The sequence below is a fragment of the Poecilia reticulata genome, chromosome 18, assembly GCF_904066995.2.
Source record: "Poecilia reticulata chromosome 18, P_reticulata-male-v2, whole genome shotgun sequence".
NCBI lineage: Eukaryota > Metazoa > Chordata > Actinopteri > Cyprinodontiformes > Poeciliidae > Poecilia > Poecilia reticulata.
Genome location: NC_088847.1, coordinates 21113342 through 21133494, shown reverse-complemented (window position 1 = coordinate 21133494; position 20153 = coordinate 21113342). Strand labels below are relative to the sequence as shown.

The following is a 20153-nucleotide window of genomic DNA, read 5'->3' as shown; positions in this document are numbered from 1 at the left end:
CTCAGGTGATTGGCTTTGCTTTATTTGCTGCCCTCTGTGACGAGGATTTAATCTGCGGCCGACCCATGAATCAGCTCGCCTAAACCTGCTCCTTCGAACTTTTACCCCAAGACACTTGTCTCGTCCTTGGACTGGGCAGGCCATCGGCATTATCAGTCGGACAGTTCATCACCCATCGCGTTTGGCTCGGGGGTTTGATCAGACGCTCTCAGACAAGGATAAGGGCAAAAAAAAAAAAAAAAAAAGGGGAGGAGTGACGATGGTCTCAACCCACCTCAACCTGAGACCTTGGAGAAATGGTTCGTTGAATAACCGGCCCCATCCTGTCTTAAGAGGTCTCGGACAAGAAAACGCAGAAAGATGGCGGCTGTTTGAAATCCCTGCTGCCGTGGAACTGGATAGACTTGTACAAAACAACAGCAACAAAAAAAGACTCTAAAACACGACTAAACACACAAACACGTCGCAGAAAATTCTCAAGTCCAAAGGAGCGGCAAACATATACACTACATGCACATTTCCAGCGGAAGTTACACATAATAGGGATCCATAAATATCAACTCTCAGAGACACAAACACATCAGCGCTCATCAATTCAAATGGTGTGCTTTGTAAATAATGTAAAATTTGGTTTGAATGACTTTTTTTTTTTTGTTTGTTTCTCATAGTGGGGTTTTGCTTTATTTCTTTGTTCAACATGCCTTAAATTGTATAGCTGAGTCTTGGATGACTAACTGAAAATGTTCTCGATGATAAAACTTAGTTGGAAACCATCTTGTTAACTGTATTCAGGTTGAACAAAGTTTTCAACAGCGCTTTTTGTTCTGTTGGCTAACAGAATTGTTGTGTATAGACCTCCTTACGTATACATCCAATCACCTTTAAAAGTTACTAGCTAACTACAGAGTAGAGCGACGAGTCTTTAATATTCTATTTTTTTTTCTTTTCTAAATTTGCTGGTGGTTGGATTTTTGTTGCTCTTTTGTTTTCATGAAAACGCAGAGTGAATTTGTTCGGAGTTGATTCGTTTTGTTATTTTCTAAAGGTCTGTACTCTGGGGAGCTGAGCTGACCGGGTTGCGTTTCAATAACCGACCCCTCGCCGTGCTGCGTCAGAATGCAGTTTGGGTAAATTTAGTCATCCTTAAATTTCAGATACGAGTTAGTGCATTTGGACTCTTTTTACACTCCAGGAGAATTGTACGATTTTTAGAAGAAAAAAAAAAAATATATATATATATATATACTGTTGTGCAGATGTGAGAGAATCTCGGGCTTATTTACTCTTAAAGGAAGCTTTATAATTGGACATCCGTTGATCAAGGTTTTCATGACCAATTCTGATACCTGTGTTTTTAAGATCTGGAATCCTGATTCTGTCATCTTCTATTTTTTGTTTAATAAGTTTTATAGTAAAGAAAAAAAAAATCAAAGCAGATTACTTTATAGATATAATAATTTTGAACGGATGTGACAGAATTATAAGATGGTCGCCATTTATGAGTCAAAGCCAGTGGCAGTTCCCACATTTAACCAAATACAAATACTATTTTGGAAGCAAAACTCGGTAACACTTTTTATAACTTCTCAATAAGATCTAAAGTATTTATCGGTTTAATACCAATCTTAGGCTTCGCTGTTTGTCTTTTCATCCCAATCTCTGCCTGTAAGAATTTTGGATTTTAAAGTAGTAATCAAATGTCTGATTGTTTAAAAAAATACACTGCTCAAAAAAATAAAGGGAACACTTTAACATTTAAGTGAACACTGAAGTGTTCCCTTTATTTTTTTGAGCAGTATATATATATATATATAGCCCAATAATTTCATATTGAACTTGCAGCTGCAGATCAGAGACCAACTGTAGCATCGGTGATGAGATGCAGCGAGTTACTTTTTCTTTTTTTACAGTGGGAAACTCCAGGGGGCGCTACTCCTCATTGACTGAACATGCAATTACGCTATAAAAAGTTCCTTTAGATGCAACGATGCAGCTTTTTTTTTTTAAGCGCTGAGGTTACCTCCCAGTGCTCTCAGATGTAAAGAAATACCACTGATCAAAACATCTGAGTTTCAAACATTTCTCTGATTTTCATTAAACTACCGAAGTATGTGTTAGTTGATGTCGAAAATGGTGCGAGTTGTTATTTTTGCTGCACTTAGTGTGCAGGAATGGAAAGTATCCCTGATCTACCAATCAGAGCCGCTCAAAGGAAAAACTGGCCCGATTCTTTAGATGATTGATTTTGCGCGTCTTTGTTTCTATTTGAAGGTGAAGCTTCTTCGGTCCGGGGTGATCAACTCTGGTGCTCCAGATCTACCATCCTGCAACTTTTAGAAACTTTCCTTCTCCAACACGCCTGCATTTTCTCATAAACATGTCATTTAGCTCGATAGAGGCCTGGTCGGAAGCTATTTGTGTTGAAAAGAGATTCACCTAAAAGTTGCAGGATTGTAGTTTTCAAGGACTGGACTTGGCCACCCTCGATCTAAAAAGATTTGAAGCGTCGAGTGTTTTTAATCAGTTCATTTTTGTACCTTTGCTAACTACAGAATGTCATTTTTAATCCAAGCAGCTGATTATTATCGCCAACTACTGTTTAATTATCTTCCTTAGCTATCACTGAGAAGTTGCAGAAGACTCCATTAGGCTAGAATAGTTAAATTGCGACCAAATGTTTGAATTTAACGAGATATGCATTTGCGAAAAAAATTAAAAATTAAAAATCTACTTTAAGCAACTTTTGCAATTAATTTTTAAGATGACATTTGGTAGTTTTAGTGCACTCAAAAGGCTTTTAATATTATATAAACTTCAGAAATTTTGTCCAAAAGGAAAAAGGATGATTGGTTGCACACTTATTAAATTGATCATGTGATTCTGTTGCAGCAAATTTAAATCGGATTGTGATTTCACAGTAATTGTACCCCAGTCAGCTCAGCTCCCCTTTGGTTTGAGTCTTTCGAACGTTGTTAAAATGACAGCAAACTGTACATTTAATGAAACCGTTTCGGAAAAAGAACAAGTGAAAAAATGTGTAAATAGTTTGGCTCCTGTTTGAAGAACAAAAATAAATACTAAATAAATGGCATTTAGCTGTTCCTACTGTGTTTCTTTTATAAACTCATCTGAAAATACAATACAGTTGCATTTAATTTTGTTCAGTAATTTAAAACATAAATTTATTACAGTGCTACATTTTAGCATATATTTCTGTGAATTTTGATGACTGGTTACTGCATAACAAAAAAAACATACAATTTATTATTTATTTGAAAAGAGACTGGACCATTGAAGAGCAGTAAAATCTTTTTTTTTCTTAGTCCAGATAAGACACAATTATGGTTACTTTTAGTTTAGAATGGGCTTTACTTTACACCCTGTGAAAGTGTCAATCCATGATGTTTGTTTTTCCTTCCACTAAGTTTTTCTAAGATGTGATTGGATACTGGGCTGCTGTCAAATCAGCAGTCTAATTAATTTTGAGTAACTTAATGTTAGGTTTCCATTTAATGACGAGTAACTGAAATCCAACTAAATACATAAAATAACTGACATTTTTCTTTTCCCGAGATCCATCTGTATATATTCTATTCTAAACAAAATCCTTGAGCTCAGAGGAAACCTGACGCGGAAGTGGAGGGGAGCAAATCTCAAATCCGTTTAAACGAACTCTCGCGATAGTTCCAAACACATGGCTGCCTACTTGTGTTTACAACTTCTCGAGGAGCTGTAAGCGGCACAGAAGTTCCCTGCAAAGAAGACGTCGACTTGTATTTGGGGGCTTGTCTTCTTCGCTTGTGTGAAAACTTTTGAAGCCGCAAAGAGGGAAAAGGACACGAAGCTCAGCGTCAACGGTCAGAAGAGCTACAGCAGGTGCGTAGCTGCGTATTGTTGGCACAAGCTAGTGCTAACTGAAGCTAAACAGAGCTTGGTGGCTATTTCTTTGTTCCAGACACATAAAATTTGCTTTCTCCATCGTCATTATTAATGTGGAGTACAAAAAAGCAGCAGGGCTGGAGGGAAATTTATCTGTGGATATTTTATGTGGTTAATTTAAAATGACGACCCACCGTTTTGAAGTATCTGACCTGTCACGACTCGCCACAGGTGTTTGGAGGAGCATTTTGCAGCTTGCTAAAGCGCACAAATATAAACCTTGTCATAACACGAACGCTAAATGTTTCCGATTCAATTGTCGTTGTCAACTATTTCTTAAATCTACCCAGTATGTTGAAATTGTGCCTTTACTGCACAGTATTTTTATTCTGTTTTTATATTATGCGTATTTCTATCTTTGTGTAAATATATCTGTGACTTTCTATTCTAATTACTTGTCCAAAGGAACCTTTCAGTTCAGCGGTTCCACTTTAAATTTAATAAACGACCCTTGGCAGTAACGTTACATTAGATGGACATGCATACAGACAGGGACTCATTGTCATGATACAGATGTTTAAAAAAACTGAAATTGTATGCAATTCGGTAGCTTAGTTTTACTCTGGAAAAAATTATGGAAGGTCTACCTTTTGTTTTGATTTATTCAGCGGGATTAGTAAGTATTTATCAAAATTTTAGTTCCCTTGTTGGCTCTTGTCTGCTTATAGGACAACACCTAGTTTTCTTTTAGAACATTTGATAAGGTTGAAGAAGACAGAGGGATATTTGACTATTTCTTTTGGCACATATGATGATCAGTAGTGACAAACTATCAGACGGCATGAAGTTAATACTCCAGGTCAAGAATCATCATCATTATTATTATTATAAATGTCTGCTGTATGTGTTTGTTTTTGTTTTTTTTATTCACACAGACACTGCTGACTAAATCAAATTTGAAAATGCTAAGTAGTATTTTTGTTTCTTAAACTGTCCTCTCAAGAAATGACTGCAGAACAGTCATTTCTTGTTTTTCCATTTCTACGCAGTGCCAAAAGCAATAAAAATGAATTATGTATTTGTATGAGTGAAGGAGAGGTTTAGAAAGACATCAGCTTCACAACGAGGGAAAAAAAACTCTTTAATGCTTCCTGTTTTCTGTAGTTGGGTGATGTCCTCAAACCCCGACAGACTCAGCCGTCCACACTGCAGGAGGAAGCACTATCCCAGTAGCACTTACCTCACCCACGTCTGACAGCCACCCGCCGGACTGCAGGCCTCAAAACGCCGGGAGGAGGACCGATAAAGCCATGTCCGATTCAGCCGAAGGTGGAGAGAGCGGAGGCGTGGCGGCCGGTGGGCAGGACTCTGAAGCAGACGGCGAGCCCCCTCAACAGGTCCCGCCTCTACTCTGTCAGTCTGAGCTGGTGGAGCAGGAGACCCCAGAGGACGAGGTTCCACCATCAGCCAAGCGTTCCAGGATGAGAGAGGAGGAGCAGGAAGATGGAACACCAACAGAGTCTGGATCTGCACAGGAAGACACATCCACACAAAGTAAAACACTCGTCCTGATAATCGAGTGTGTTTAAAAACTGGAAGTGTGGCAGAAATACTGTACTCACAGATTTTTATTTAATTTTTTTTATAGCAACACATGAGTTACAGCAACCTGAGGGGGAAGATCAGAGAAACGAAGATGTAGCAGAATGCCACCAGAACGGAGATGGAGGACCAGATGCTGCAGAAGGAGAGGAGACGAGACGAGAGGAGGAGTGCGATGGCGACGGAGCAGCAGGACAGCAGTAAGTTAAAGAACTTTTGTTCAAGTTTTTGTTTTGCATTCTGACTTTAATTTAACACGTCTCACAGAAAAGACAGCAGACAGAAAATACAAAGCAAGAAGGTTTTTCACACAGTGGAGCTTCAAACTATTTTGATTGCTTCCAGGAAAGATATTAATCTCAGTTTGGTGGTTTTTAATTCGGTGTTACGATCTCCATGTGATTGTTGAGGCACACACTTCTTTTTTTTCTTGTTTAATCTTAAATTAAAGGACTCATGTGTTTTGTATACAGTTGTAGCGCCCCCATCAGGCCAAACACAAGATCTTCATTCTTTTGGCTTGTTTTTTCCAGTAAAAACTTAAAAAAATCTATCTATATGTTCAATTAACAATAGGTATTATAAATGGCTATTGCTATATATATATATATATAGAAAAATCTATATATAGATTTTTAATAATATATATAGGTATTATAAAAAATCCTCTAAGGACTTTGTGGTTATATTTGAGATTGCCTGCTGTGCCTGTTTGACCATTTTAATGAACTTCTTATCACCTTGAGATGCTAAAACTCAGGCAGAGATGGAGAAATGACTACAAAGAAAGAATGGAGAGAAAATGTGGGTCTCCATTAGTTATAATGACAGAAAGTTTAGGACAAAAACAGAAGAAATAACTTATTGAGTGGAATTTTATTTAATAAAGTAATTATTTATAGTAAAAGTTAAAAAAAATATGAATGTTTGTTGATTTTTAAGCGTTGTTATAATTCAGATATACAACATTTAAAAATATTTCATTTGAAAAATTGAATCTCTACAGTTGTTTTTTTCTTTTCCACAATCTTTCTTTATTTTCTGACCAACATGAACTTCAGTTGTTATGGGTGTGTGTCTCATGTGTCTCTTTCTTCCAGCCTCGACCTGGATTTTACCCAGAATCCCTCAATGCTGACCGGTTCCTGGACGGAGTACTCCAGCTTTCCAGAGAATTACCTGAAGGGCTGCAAATGGTAATCCTGATTTACAACAAACATGAACAAAACACACTGGAACAGGTGGTTTTCTGAGCCACTTGTGTATTTATCTATCTTTGGCCTCACCACTCATAAGTCATTTTGAGTTTAGTAAATGTCTTCCTTCCATTAAAATAAAAGGTGAAGGAAAATTTTCACTATATCAATCTAGGTATTGTGCAAATTATCTTTTATCAGAGACGATATTACTAATGACTTATTCCACATGAAACAAGTTGAGTTAATATTAAGCGAACTGTCTCCTCCACTTAGGGCCCCCGATGGTTCCTGCATCCTGACTAACAGCGCCGACAACGTCCTCCGCGTTTACAACCTCCCTCCAGAGATTTACAGCTACAGCTGGGACTCCATCCCTGAGATGGTGAGTTAGAAATCGGCAAATGTTTTTTTCTGTTTCGAAAATAACAGTTGGAAGCAACACTTTTGCGTATTTAAATATTTATTTGCAGCACCTGTTTGTGAATTTATTTTTACTTTCATGAAACTGTTGGGCCTTCTGAATTAGATGTAGGTATGGGTAATATGGATTTAGAATTTTATCATGAAACTGTTGCGATGATGATAAAAAAAGTTTGTACTATTCCTTTTTTAGGTAACCGTATGGCTGTGACTCCATGGCACAGCATTCATAGCGCCACAAACAGAAATATTCTTGAAAAACATTTCTATTTGAAATAAAGGTGTGATTTATATCACAACTGCACACAGTAACTACATTTAATAATATTTCAAAATTTCTTGATATTTATTGATGCTCTTGTGGAGAAAATAGTTAAAATAAGATTTTCAATAATAATTGCAGGTGTCTATTGACTTTGTTTTGTTTTTATCTTTTCCTAATTATTATACAGACTACTATTTTTTTGAATATTTGTGTCTATGCCGCCTTTTGAGGTTAAGAGAGTATAAATGTCTGTCACCAAACACATCCTTCTGCTCACTCAGCCAAACCCTGAGCCATTCATTCACCCAACTTTTTACCCAAACTAATCGTCCAAATATACCTGCCTGCTCACCCGTTCATACGTCCTCTCCGCCTGTCCAGCCGACCGGCTCCCTCTTCCTCAGGCGCACCAATCCATCCACCCACACTTTGAGTCGCACAAAATGTATTTCTGAGGATTTAACGGGTAGAGGAAAATGGCCGTCGTGTCTTTTTAAGATTTGAGAAAATATCGAGCGCGGAGCCAATCTTTCTTTTTCTATTATGGGGCTGGCAGATCGGGATCACTGAACAAAAATAATTGAAATGTAATCCATTTTCCTCCACAAAGATCTCCCAGCCTTTTTTCACGAGACGAGAAAATTGAGCTTGATTTCTTCATTTCTCAAAGGCAGCCGTCGGCCTTTGAATTTTACTGCGAGTTATAGCCTGTTTTATTGCCTCTGATCCCATACAGTGATACTTGCAAATTTATGAACGATTGAGATTTATTTATTTATCTTTTTTTTTACTTTTTAACAATTTTATTGTCTTGCAAAGAGGTGATGTAAAAGCATCAGATTTTCCAGCCCAACAAATGAGACAAAAACATCTCAGCTTGTGATTATATGAGCAGAAGCTGCAAGGCTCATTACTTCATAAAACCCACTTTAAAGCTCTGGAATGCTCTTAGCGTTTCCCATAAGCTCTGCACATCATTTCCATTATTATAAAAACTCAAATTTAGCTGTTTTTAAGCTTTAACTGTATTGGTGGAGCCATGAAGTGGTTTAATGCATTTCATATTTGAAATCACTTTTACATGAATTGGTTTTTGGAGCAACTTTTGTCTGTGGATGAAGGAATTTTTTAGTTGTTTTTTTTCCCCTCTAAATATTTACGAGTTGTGGCTTGATCAGAGAAACGTCACATAAAACCATCTTCACCGTTATTTTAAAGGGAGGTTTCTGGGAATTGTATTACTTGACTCAGCATTTCCTCTTGTAAAGCTGTTCTTAAACTTTCTTTCTCAAAGAGAAAAGGAGAAACCCACTTCATTGTTTACTGCACGTCCTCTTCCAGTTACTCCATGTTCTGGTAAATGTTCATCTGACGCTTTGTCCTCTTGTGTTCCCCGGTTCCTGCGGCTTACAGACAGTCCTCTCTTTGCAGGCCATTAAGCAGCCTTTTAAACTCAGAAGAGAAATTTATTGTAGCTCTTTTACTGAAGTCCTTGGAAATCTCATTTCATGCCTTGATACACTTTACTGGGAAGGAGCAGAATCTGATATGTTGCTGTTCGTCTCACACCTGACTGTCATTAATTTAACACTCCTGACTCTACATTTAACTTCAAATTAACCTTCTTTAATACAAGAGCATGTGCTATGTTAATCATGTCTTAGTTTGGATACTTTTCCGTAACTTAAAATACCAAAGTTTAAAGTTTGTAATGTTTTTTTAGATTGTTTGCTGAAATAGACGTCGTATATAAACGTTGAACCCAGATGTGCAGCATGGAGTGGCGTGCAGTCTGCTACACATGGATTCATCCTTACTTGTGTCCCGTTCTTCCTGATCCAGAGTCCTGTGCTCAGGATGGCTGAAGGAGACACCATCTACGACTACTGCTGGTTCCCGAAGATGAACTCGTTGGAGCCAGACACGTGTTTGTGAGTTGAAGCCGATATTTTCCTGCCTAACTTGAACTAGACCCTCCCAGCAGCTGGATGTAAAAGAAAAATGAACACATATTTAACATATTGACCACCTCCTTGTCACCTCTGTCCCTTGGTGTTCCTCAAGGTTGTGTGTTTGGTCCTCTATATTCTCCCTATCAGCCTCTATACCTTCTACCTGTCGACCAAATCCATAACGCCAATTTTTCTCCAACTTAACCAAAATAAAAGTGGCATATTAATGACTAACATGCCAGATTAAGGATCTAGAATAACATAAAAAGCAGTTAAGGTGGTTCAACAATGTAAAAAAGAGACTGGTTTGAAATGGCATCAATAATCAGCTCCATTGGCAAAATCACTGCTAATCTGAAAAAACTCAAAGTCCTGATACATGTCTGTCAAATATAATCAAAGTGGGGCTTAAGTCTGATTAAGATGCTGTGGCCTGATCTTGATCAGACCAGTGTAGCTGGATTGGAACATTTAATGAAATGTTGGATTAAAACAACTCATTCGTGGTTATCACAATGAGCTGCTGCCACCAGGCCAAGTTGATTTGGAGTATATAATCTTTTAAAACAGATTTTTGTGCTTACTCAAGTTATCTCTGACATTAAAATAGTTTTGTCGGAAACATTTAATAGTGAAAGAATCAAAAGGGAGAAACAGAAGCTGGCGTCTTGCAAATTGGGATTAACGTCGAGTGTGTTTCAGCGGTCTGCAGTTAAGCTAAACGACGGTTCGTTTTCTGAAAGATCCTCTTTGATCTTCGGGATGTTTGCGCTCGTTACGGGAGCCGCTTGTGATGTCGGGGAAATAAAAGCTGCGAAAGCGTTCTGCTGTCGCTCATTACCAGTAAAGTGTCGGCCCTCTTCCTGCCTCCTTTGAGGCCGGCGACGAGTTTTTTTAAACGCGGCTCGGCTGGTGAGGAAGCACTCCAGAGCCTGCACGACACCTTATGGCGAGATGAGGATCCCGCTTTTCATCTTCCTCTTCTCGTAATTGTGACATCACCCTGTGTAGGGTTCAGCGCCGGCAGCAACGCCTAGGCTTCCGCCTCGGAAACGGCGGCGGGACCTTCGGGGGCCCGAGCTAACGAGCCGGGGTCAAGCTCCTGGCAGCATTCCCCCTTGTCCCTCAGCTCAGCATCGCCTCCCAGTAACAAACCTCCACCCTGCGGCAGCTCCCTCTGATCACACCCGAGCTCTGACGCCGCTCCATGATGGCCGCCCTCACAGACAGAGGGGGAGACGCAGAGATGAGAAACGAGCAAACGGGAGGATGATGAACAAACTTCTCATGCGAGGCAGGGGAACCGCCAGAGAGCTTAGTGTGTTTCTGCCAGGACGGCGCAGGAAGCAGATCACCTCCACCTTCGCTTCAGATGAAATATTATTAAAGGAAAAACAAATGCAGTCGCTCCTTGAACCGAGCGCTGCGTGTTTCAGATCCCCCCCCCCCCTCCCCATCCTGCGTAGAGGGACCAAGGGTCGTCGTTACGGCGCTCGCTTCCAGGCATCGCTCCAAGCTAGCAGCGGTCTAGCATTATAATTGGGCATTTCCCAGCTCACGGGGGCCGTAACGGAGCAACGCAGCAGAGGCTGGGGCTAATTTCCTTTTGTCTGACCGAGCCGCTGCCACGACGTTTCAGCATTTGTTCAGGGCTCGATAATTAAACTTAAAAAGGCCGGGCTCGCACCGACTCCGGCCTGATTTGAATCGCCGCGACTCGTCTCCGTAATGAGGCTCGGCGCGGGCGCTGAGTGTTTGTTTCCAGGCACTGATTCGCTCAGGCAGGTGTGCAGCAGCTGATGTTGAGAACGACGGCAGGAATCAGTCAGAAAATCCTGTTTTGCAAACACGAAAAAGATTTCAAAGCACGCAGACATTCTGTTTGGTTTAATATTTTTACACATTAAGCATTTTTTTCCCCAAGAATGAAGGGATTCTTTTTTTCTCTCTCTGCTTGTTGGTATCGTTCCAGAAAAATGCCTCGAGCTGCAGTTAAGATTTATTATTAGGAGTCCTTGGTGTTTTAAATAATCTGTTTCTAATAAACTCTCTTCCTTTTATCTCAGTGCGGACACGGCCTACGGTTTTGGAAGTGACACAAATGTTGTGATTTATGGCTTCATTTTTATATCCCAAAGAAAAACGTTTTTGGAGTTTCAAGGGTTTTGTTAAATCAGAAAAATAGATCAGATTAATGCCGAGAGAATATTTCCAGTGTTGATCATTCTTCTTTCTAACTTCTCCACTTCTGTTTATACGCTGGATGTGAGTTTCTAGGACAAAATCCGGTTTGAGTTGATCTGTTGGATGTTAACTCGTAACTAAAACCAGAATCTTTAGTGAAATTTAAGGATATTTTATGTGGCAGACCAACACAAAGTAGCTCATTTTAAGGAGGTGGAAGGAAAACGGTGCATGGTTTTGGGAATAAAAATGTGGAGTGTGCAACGCATTAGCAATTAATTGCATTATACATTAAAATGAGCTTGATAATTTCCATTTCGATGATTATTAATTTTTTAAAGAGTAATTTTGTTTACAGATGTTTTATATTCAATGTTATTTGTGGTTTGTTTTTTATTTTATTTTTTAAGTAATTTGTTTTTGGTTGTTTTATTATTTATTTTTATTTGGGTATTTAAAATATTTAAATAAATACTTAAAATATCTTCCTGTGCCAATGAAAAGTGTTCTTTACAGAATGAAAGTTTATTGAACTTATGTCATTCTGCTGTTATTAATATATTGAAAATGTTAACTCACAACCGCTTATCGGAATAATTACAGGGACGATTTATCAAATAATTTGTCATTGTTATAGGCAGAGCCGACCATATTACACCTACTTTTGCCCATTTTTTGTGATAAAACAGCTCAAATTCGGTCGGCTCATATTTTTGTTTTGCATGTTTTCCCCCCCCCCCGACCTTGAATATCACCGTTTTGTTTCAGTCTGGCCAGCAGCAGCCGCGACAACCCGGTGCACGTTTGGGACGCGTTTTACGGCAAGGTGCGGGCCAGCTTCCGGCCCTACAACCACCTGGACGAGCTGACGGCGGCGCACTCGCTCTGCTTCTCGCCCGACGGAGAGCAGCTGTACTGCGGCTTCGAGAAGATGGTCCGAGTCTTCTGCACAGAGCGACCGGGCCGAGACTGCGAGGAGCGCCCCACTGTGGGTCAGTCTACTTCTCTTTCCACCTAAAACCAAACTAAATGTTATTTCACTTTTCACTGAGAATTTCTTGTAAATTCAACTGTTATTTATGTTTAAGCATTTCCCATAAGTTTCTTCTTATTATAATCATTGTATAGACAGATTGAAATGTCTTTAAAGAAAAATCGGCTGAAATCACACGGTAGCATTCATACCATTATTCCTAGACAATAAAATCCTTACAGAAGCTATAAGTGTTAGGATCTGGTCTGAAGTCGGTTGTCTGCTGTTTTCAATAAGTTTGACAGCTCACTGTCTGTCTGACTGAAGTCTCCTTGAACGGACCGACAAGCAGCTGTTATTATGTTCAAACAACGAAAGCGAGTGAGATGTTTACTGTGATGAATTCCTCATTTCTGTCGCTCCCTTCAAGCAGCATCTGTCCGTTGAAGGAGGTTTAGATGTGCTGACATTAACAACAGCCGGTGTCTGTGGACGGAGGCGTTTCTTTGTACTTCATGAAATGAAGGATCTGGACCAAAACAGCCACTTCTGAAAATGTCACAAAGGTTGCTTTTATTTCTCCCCTCAACTCGTTTCTTATCGTTTCTCACGTGAAGCGCCAGAATATACAGGAGGACGGGTGACTTTTATGTTTTAGCGGAAAGGAGATCGTGACACAATTTGTCAACTAGAGCCTGAGAAAATGCACCGTCCTTCAGTTTCAAGGTTTTAACTTATCAGGACTTAAAATCTTTACCTGATTCTAAAATGAGTTCAGTTTAATCTCAATACTTTCAGTTAAATAAAGAAGAAACAATTTTAAGTCCGTTATTTGTAAGTGGAGAAGGTTTAAGGCCAATGCGCGATATATCGGTATCGGCCGATATTAGTCATTTTTAATATCAGTATCGGTTCGATAAGTGAAACAGAGTTGATATTGATTTCCATCTTTTTGACATTTGTGTTTCTGGAGGGAAAAGAGACGGAGTTGGTCAGTTTCCTCTGCATTTCTCTACATAAGAAATGCAGAGAAAATGTCTAAATTTCACAGAATTTTGAAGAAATTATGAATCAGTTAAGCTCCTTCTCCTGCTGCCCACAACGTTTCGTAAAGTTCTCCCTGTCATTGCATTTGATTTGACTTGAAATGGTGAGCTCATCACTCTCATCTGCTTTTTTTGAACAGTCTACATCTCACCAGTTGAATAGCATCTTAACAGACAGCAGGAGGTTGACGCAGTCTGGGTCACCAGCAGAACTGTGATCCTAAACGCAGCAGCAGATTTAGAGCAGAAAGACTGAAAACATGGAAGAACCAAGGTGTCAGAGTGGCCTAGTCAAAATTCAGACTTAAACCTGAGTGAAATGCAGTGGTGGGAACTTAACTAGCTGTGCAGAAAGACTGATAAAGTGATGGCGTTATTGCTGCTTGGGCTCAGCTGTGTTTACCAAATAACGGTGAGGAATACTCCTGTGTATTTTTGTACAGTTCAGGTTGAATCCAAATGGTCACATTACTGTAAAACCTTAGAATTGAAGGTTTAACTCTCTCTCTCTCCAGCCTGACTCTGACGTGTCCCAGTTGAATGCATGTGAGCAGAACTCCTGTCGTAACGTGTGAGAGGTTAATCGCTCCGCTAAACGTCTCTCCCTCTCTCTCAGTGAAGAAACGAGGCCAGAGCGGCATCATCTCGTGCTTCGCCTTCAGCCCGTGTCAGTCGGTCTACGCCTGCGGCTCGTACTCCCGCTGCGCCGGCCTCTACTCCTGTCAGGACGGAGCCCTGCTGGCGCTGCTGCCCACCCGCCACCACGGAGGCCTCACCCATCTGCTCTTCTCCCCCGACGGCAACTACCTGTACACCGGCGGCCGCAAGGTCGGCGCGCGCACACACACCGACGTGTCGAAAAGAGGCAGTCGTGTTGTTTTTCGTAGAGCGTGATGATCCCAATTAGCAATTAGGCCATCGCTTTTGCTTCGCAGAGTGTCACGAAACCTTAAAGCTGCATAATGAATCTCTCGTTTCGGTTTTTGTTTTTGCTCTCGTTTTCGTCATCTTTGGGCCGAAAGCGGATAATTATTTCTCCAGATATGATAACTTGTCCTGGGTGTCTTGGATTCTGGCAGCTTTATCCACGCAGAAACCAAAATAACTGCATTCTCTGACAATGAGGTCACAATTAAAGTCCTTACACAAACATTTTGTTCAGAGGGGGGGAGAAAAAAAAAATCTGACTGGTGTGTGTTATGACATATTAGTAAACACCAAGATGGAGTCGGACAGTTAAGTGGGAAATTATGGCGAGTTTGTGCAAACATCTTGCAGTTTGTGGCATGTAGTGGAGGCTGAGGGGTTTTTAGTTGTTCTTTAACTTAGCGACGGGTTGTCAGGCGTCTTTTGAAAACTAAACGGTAAACAGAAAATAAAAACCAGCTGCTTTGTCACAATACAACCATAATAAACTTGTAATTTTACATGACAAAACGTCCATGTTTCTGAGTGTATTTGACACAATTTGGGCTCTAATTTGAGAAATATAAAGATGAGGTCAAAGTGTGGTTTAGGCTCTGGTCGTTATAGTAACCTCCAGTAAGTTGAAAACATTCAGTAAGGTTTCTTTAGATATAAACTGCTTGATAACTGAGACCAAATTGAAATATTTCTGTAAAGTTCCTTCAGACAACATTTATTGTGAATCGGCTCTGCGTGAATGAGCTGAATCGAGTTAAAAACATTCAGTAGATGTGCCTCCGTCATTCTAGGACCCAGAGATCTTGTGCTGGGACCTGAGGGACCCGGGGAAAGTCGTGTTTTCCCTGAAGAGGAACGTCGCCACTAACCAGCGCATCTACTTCGACCTGGACCAGTAAGTTGATCGGAACGCCGCAGAGCCGCGTGTCTTCGCTCACGACCCTGATGATTTATCCTTCCTCTGCGTCCAGATCAGGCAGACACCTGCTGAGCGGAGACACGGAGGGAGCCTTGTCCGTCTGGGACACTCAGACGGCGCCCCCCGATGGAAACGAAGAGCCGCTGCAGCCACAGATCCGCTTCCAGGCCCACTGGGACTGCACCAACGGCATCAGGTAAGAAACCTTTTGCAAAACTTCTGATTCAGACCGAGCCGACGGAACAGCCCACTTCCTCCCACAACTTTCTCTCGACCGCGATTCATTTAGTTTGTCCTAGTTACCGCAGAAAGAAAGATGAGCTTCAAATTTAAAATAAATAATTTAGGAGCTCAGATTTAAGCTTTTTGGTTTTAAAGCATGAAAGATTGAAACGCACTTCCACAAATTAACAGAACAAAAGCAATGATGATTAGAGGGAATAAAGGAATCTGTCAAACTTGGATAATTTACGTTCCTGTAGTGACTCTCTTGCTGCTCTAATGGCTGATTGTCCTGCTGTGTTTTACTGTTTGGCGCTCCCAATTATCTTTCACCAAAACAAAAGACAGAACGGGATCTAACAGTGAGATCAGCGTCTAATTTCACTGCAGGTTGCTGCTTAAGCATCACAGCCGCCCAGAAATATCGCTGTCGCTAGGCAGAAATTCATCCTCTAAGAGAGGAAGCTGATGATCATTAGCCTGTGAGAGAAATACAGTGACATTCTAGCGCAGAGGTCGCGACCTCTACATGGGTCAAAGAGGAGGTCGGCAGATATCTGGTAAATTAAACCTTTTTTTTTTTTAATTCAAAGTTATGTCTTAAAATACACAAGAACATGAATCGAGCTTGTAACAAATTGATGAGGCATAAAGTAAAGTATTTTATAAATGCACACAGTCAGGGAGCAAAAATCTGTTCATTATGTTCAACTTTCTTCATCTTGTGCAAAATAAAAACTCGGTGAGTTTTACAGTCACATTCAAACTTATGTTTAGAATAAATGGTGTTTTTGTGTTGAATGCACAGTAATAAGAAATGTTTTGTGCAGCTTATTTATTAAAACTGCTAGATGTGAACAATTATAAAGATATTTGAATGTGCATTAAGCTACAGTTTTTCAGTATCAAACAAATATCAGGTTTAGTAAAAGAAAAGCACCGGCTGCAAATATCTGAACAAATTCACAATCCTGTTTTTGGAAAAGCTTTGACTCACCAGTTTTTTGTTTTATTTCTTGAAATTGTAATTTCGCACCCTTTTTTTTTTAATGTTGTATTGTTTTTATCTCTAAAACAATACAAGTTTGGTTCTGAAAAAGTTTGAAACTTACGTTGAAAGTGCTGAACCTGCTGGTCAGTCTATTTAGTGTCCCTAATATTGTGGCCGGTGTGACTCTTAATGTTTAACCTGTTGTCAGTAACGCCCCGCCTCCTCTCTGCAGCGTTCACCCCTTCATGCCGATTCTGGCCACCTCCAGCGGGCAGCGGCAGTTCCCCTGGCCCACCGACAGCGAGGGTGAGGGCGACTCTGACACCGAGGGGGGAGGAGGAGGAGGAGGAGGAGGAGGAGCAACGCTGCAGCAGGAGGTCCGGCAAGACAACGCACTGACGCTGTGGTGGGCCGGACCGCTGAGTCCACCCGCTGAGGAGAGTCAAGACCAGAACGCTGCAGCTGCGGAGACCTCAAGTGTCCCGTTAGCTTGACCAGACAGAGCACACAGACGGTGCTACACCTTTGATATCTTTAGTTTTCTTAAACTTTAATATCATTTGATTCAGTGTTTCGGTTTTGCTCTTGAGCACAAATAATCAGTCCTGTGTTTTCATTTCAACTGTGTTTGCACACGCCAAGTCCAAATCAGTGAAGAACCACGACTCCTATACATTTTTATTAATGGATGGATGGTTTTCCAGACTTTAAATTACTTATAAATTCCTAACCTTTCCAGATTTGTGTGGAACCCTGAATCCAACATATCAAACCTGATAACTCTGCAGTCTTTGTAGTTCAAGTTTCATCAGGTTGGACCAAAATCCAGCTCAGTTCAGATATAATCCAGGTTTTAATAAAAACCAGTTGGCGTTTTTCTTGTCATTTTAATCCAGACGTCTGCTGCTGGAACCGCTTGAGTCCTCAGTGACGGCTTGTGTCTGTTTCGGTGTGTGTTTCCTCTGACCGGACGGTGCTGTAACCGTGGGAGTGTTTGTTTGTGTGTGTTTGGCTCCAGCGCTGCCCTTGGAGATTGCCTCTCTGCCACAGTAACAATAAGTGCCATTTGTTTCCCCGACCTTTGCTTTTATAAACCCAGAGTCTGCTGTTTTTTCTTACCGTGTCCTTTGTGAGGCGGCCGGCGTACCGAGCCGTGTCGCGCCTCATGCCCACAGATGTATATTTTTGTAACGCTGTGCTGATTCTCTGAATGTCCCGTCTTTGAGCGGCCAGCTTAACTCTCGCTACGCTCTGTGAAAGTCTTTAATAAGTGGGTGCAGCTGCTAAACGAGTGTGTTATTTTTTCTACTGTTTGAATGCGTGTGTGTGTGTGTGTGTGTGTGTGTGTGGGGCAACTGAGAAACACAAAACTGGTTTGAAGGAGTGATTTCTCTCCATTTCTGTCGCCGGTGTGAGGGTTCGTGTTGCTGCAGGGCTCCTGTGCTATCTATCCAACATATGCCTTTTTATTATCACACACTTAGAAATTAATCAGTTTTTAACGCCTCCGCACTTCTTTAAACTCGTACCTGTTGCCAAGCATTATTATTTCCACTCAGTGATAATACTACACCAATTGATTCCCTACCAAGGATCATTCAGAACCATGCGGGGCTTGACGATGCCAAACAAGTCTCTGGGTAGATGTCTCTGATGCTTTAATCCAAGCTGGAGTGAATTAAACTCGTATCGCCTCACACTTGATTCACTGACTCGTTTTTTCCCCCGTCAGATCTCCTTCAGAGATCTTATGAATACAAGACGATGCTCTGAGCCTGAAGGGAGCCTGGTTTATGAGCCGCCCCTCCTCTCCGACGGACACACACTCGTGCATCTGATCATCTGGAGCAGCGGGGACTCGCCGAGCAGAAGCTGCAGGCCGGGTGTTGTTGTGTTGTGCAGGTTGCTTAGCGATCGTCTCTCCGCCTCGGGAAAGAGAGACGAAACGAGATGGAGAAATATTGGGGAGGGGGGCGCAGGAGAAGAGGGGGGGAGGAAGTGAAATGATTGAAAGTCGTTCCTCAAAAATGTAATAACTGGCTGCTCAGGAAGTGTGGAAGAAAGTTCTGTAATGAAGGTTTAGTAGCAAGATTTAGGTGTTTAAATCTGCCGTCCCTGTCTGGTTTCTTCACAGCATAAACAAGCTGTAATAATCTAAAGAGGGACGTGTGTTAGCAAAATGATTTACTGTATTTATAGAGGCTCTTACATTTATATCTGATTATTATTTCTTTAAGGACATTCCACAAAAGTACAATGTTGAAAAAATGTTTCTTAAATTAGTTTCTGTTCAGACAAACATCGCTTTAGATTCTCAGCATAAAAAAATAAGCACTTTTCAGATCTCTCCATTTTTAGTCTTTTGTCCGATGTGCGACACCTGGACGTTAGAGAAAATGGGCAGGAGTTCTGCTGCCCCAAAGCCAGAACTGTGGTCCCAAAGCCAAAAGCAATAAAACAAGATATCATTCATCAGTATCACGAGTGTCGATGTTTTTAGATTTTGAGTTGGAGATCCAGTGTTTCCTTGATTCTATGGCTGCTTGATGTTATTCTCACTTTCTCATCTGTTCTTCCACTCTGTCACCGTTAGCATTTTGAACAATGTCTGTTTTGTCCAGTGTGGTCGTCTGCTGCCAAGAGAATCTGTCCAGCTGGCTAAACATTGCATTAAAATGGAACTTAACAACTCATAGAAAATATAATGTATTGCAGTTATTGCATTCCAAACAGTCCTTTGTGATATGAATGCCACACACTGATATTCTGGTGGTGATGTATGAAAATATTTGTGCATCCTAACTTAGATTCCTAAAAAAAAAAAACATAAAAATGCCTCAATTCTGAAGCTGCACAATGAATGGCAACTAGCTAACCAAAAGCAGCCAATCCAGGAGCGTCTTTCATTTTCCTTGGCACTGATTGGTTGTACCAGAGGTAGGCTTCTACTGTACTGTGCCGCTGACGTTAAATCACTATACCAACACAATATCTCGCAGAAGCTAAAGTGCTAACTTCAAATCAAATGTTATCTGTCCTTTAAAGACTGCATTCATCCGGCACAAACCCATTTTGACTTCATAGCTTCTATGTTCTGTAATTCTCTCAGATATTTATGTTCTCTTCTGTCCACGTTTTATTTTCTGAACACAAGGGGTCTCCAATATAAACAGTTTTTGGAGACCAGATCACATATTATTCATGTGTTAGAATGGCCCAGTCAAAGTCCAGACCTGCAAACCTCAACAGCACGATGCAGCCACCATAGTGATACAACACGTGTTCTTGGTGTGAACAGTTGGATTGACATATACTCAGCTGACCTCTGAGGTCAGGGTGTTGCACTTGATTTTATTTAGGTGGATGGAATATAAACACGTATCATAGCTTTGCATCTTTTCTTTTCACCTCAGAAATATGCAGACATCTATGTTAAAACATCCACCAGAATGCATCGCGGATTGTGGCTCCCAACATGACACAATGTGAAAATGCAAGGAACCGCTTCCACTTTCCGTTTCGGCTCATTTCGTTCCCTTCTCGTCCTGCTCCTGAATTCCTGTCTATGTTAGGAGCC

At 40.8% G+C, this 20153-nt stretch overlaps 2 protein-coding genes across 5 annotated transcripts in view; both read left to right on the top strand.

Moving 5' to 3' along the window:
• The window catches only part of gigyf1a (GRB10 interacting GYF protein 1a), a 33109-nt gene extending 30018 nt beyond the window's left edge, over positions 1–3091 (top strand). For all 4 annotated transcript variants that reach the window (XM_008435568.3, XM_008435567.3, XM_017310570.2 and 1 more), the window contains exon 26: positions 6–3091. The gene's annotated coding sequence lies outside the window, so the exon portion shown is untranslated. The remainder of the gene's footprint in view (positions 1–5) is intronic.
• Positions 3092–3632: 541 nt separating this feature from the next.
• Positions 3633–18273, top strand: wrap53 (WD repeat containing, antisense to TP53). The gene is made up of 11 exons (XM_008435565.3): positions 3633–3876; positions 5044–5433; positions 5528–5681; positions 6582–6677; positions 6954–7062; positions 9208–9296; positions 12270–12493; positions 14137–14348; positions 15236–15339; positions 15416–15559; positions 16809–18273. Exons 2-11 carry the CDS (start codon positions 5190–5192, stop codon positions 17068–17070), a joined length of 1638 nt encoding a protein of 545 aa, XP_008433787.1. The 5' UTR covers positions 3633–3876; positions 5044–5189; the 3' UTR covers positions 17071–18273.
• The last annotated feature ends 1880 nt before the right edge of the window (positions 18274–20153 follow it).

Coding starts and splice junctions, on each gene's coding strand:
- wrap53 (XM_008435565.3), top strand. CDS start 5,190: ATGTCCGATTCAGCCGAAGGTGGAGAGAGCGGAGGCGTGGCGGCCGGT. Junction 5,682..6,581: donor GACGGAGCAGCAGGACAGCA/GTAAGTTAAAGA, acceptor TCTTTCTTCCAG/CCTCGACCTGGATTTTACCC. Junction 6,678..6,953: donor TACCTGAAGGGCTGCAAATG/GTAATCCTGATT, acceptor TCCTCCACTTAG/GGCCCCCGATGGTTCCTGCA.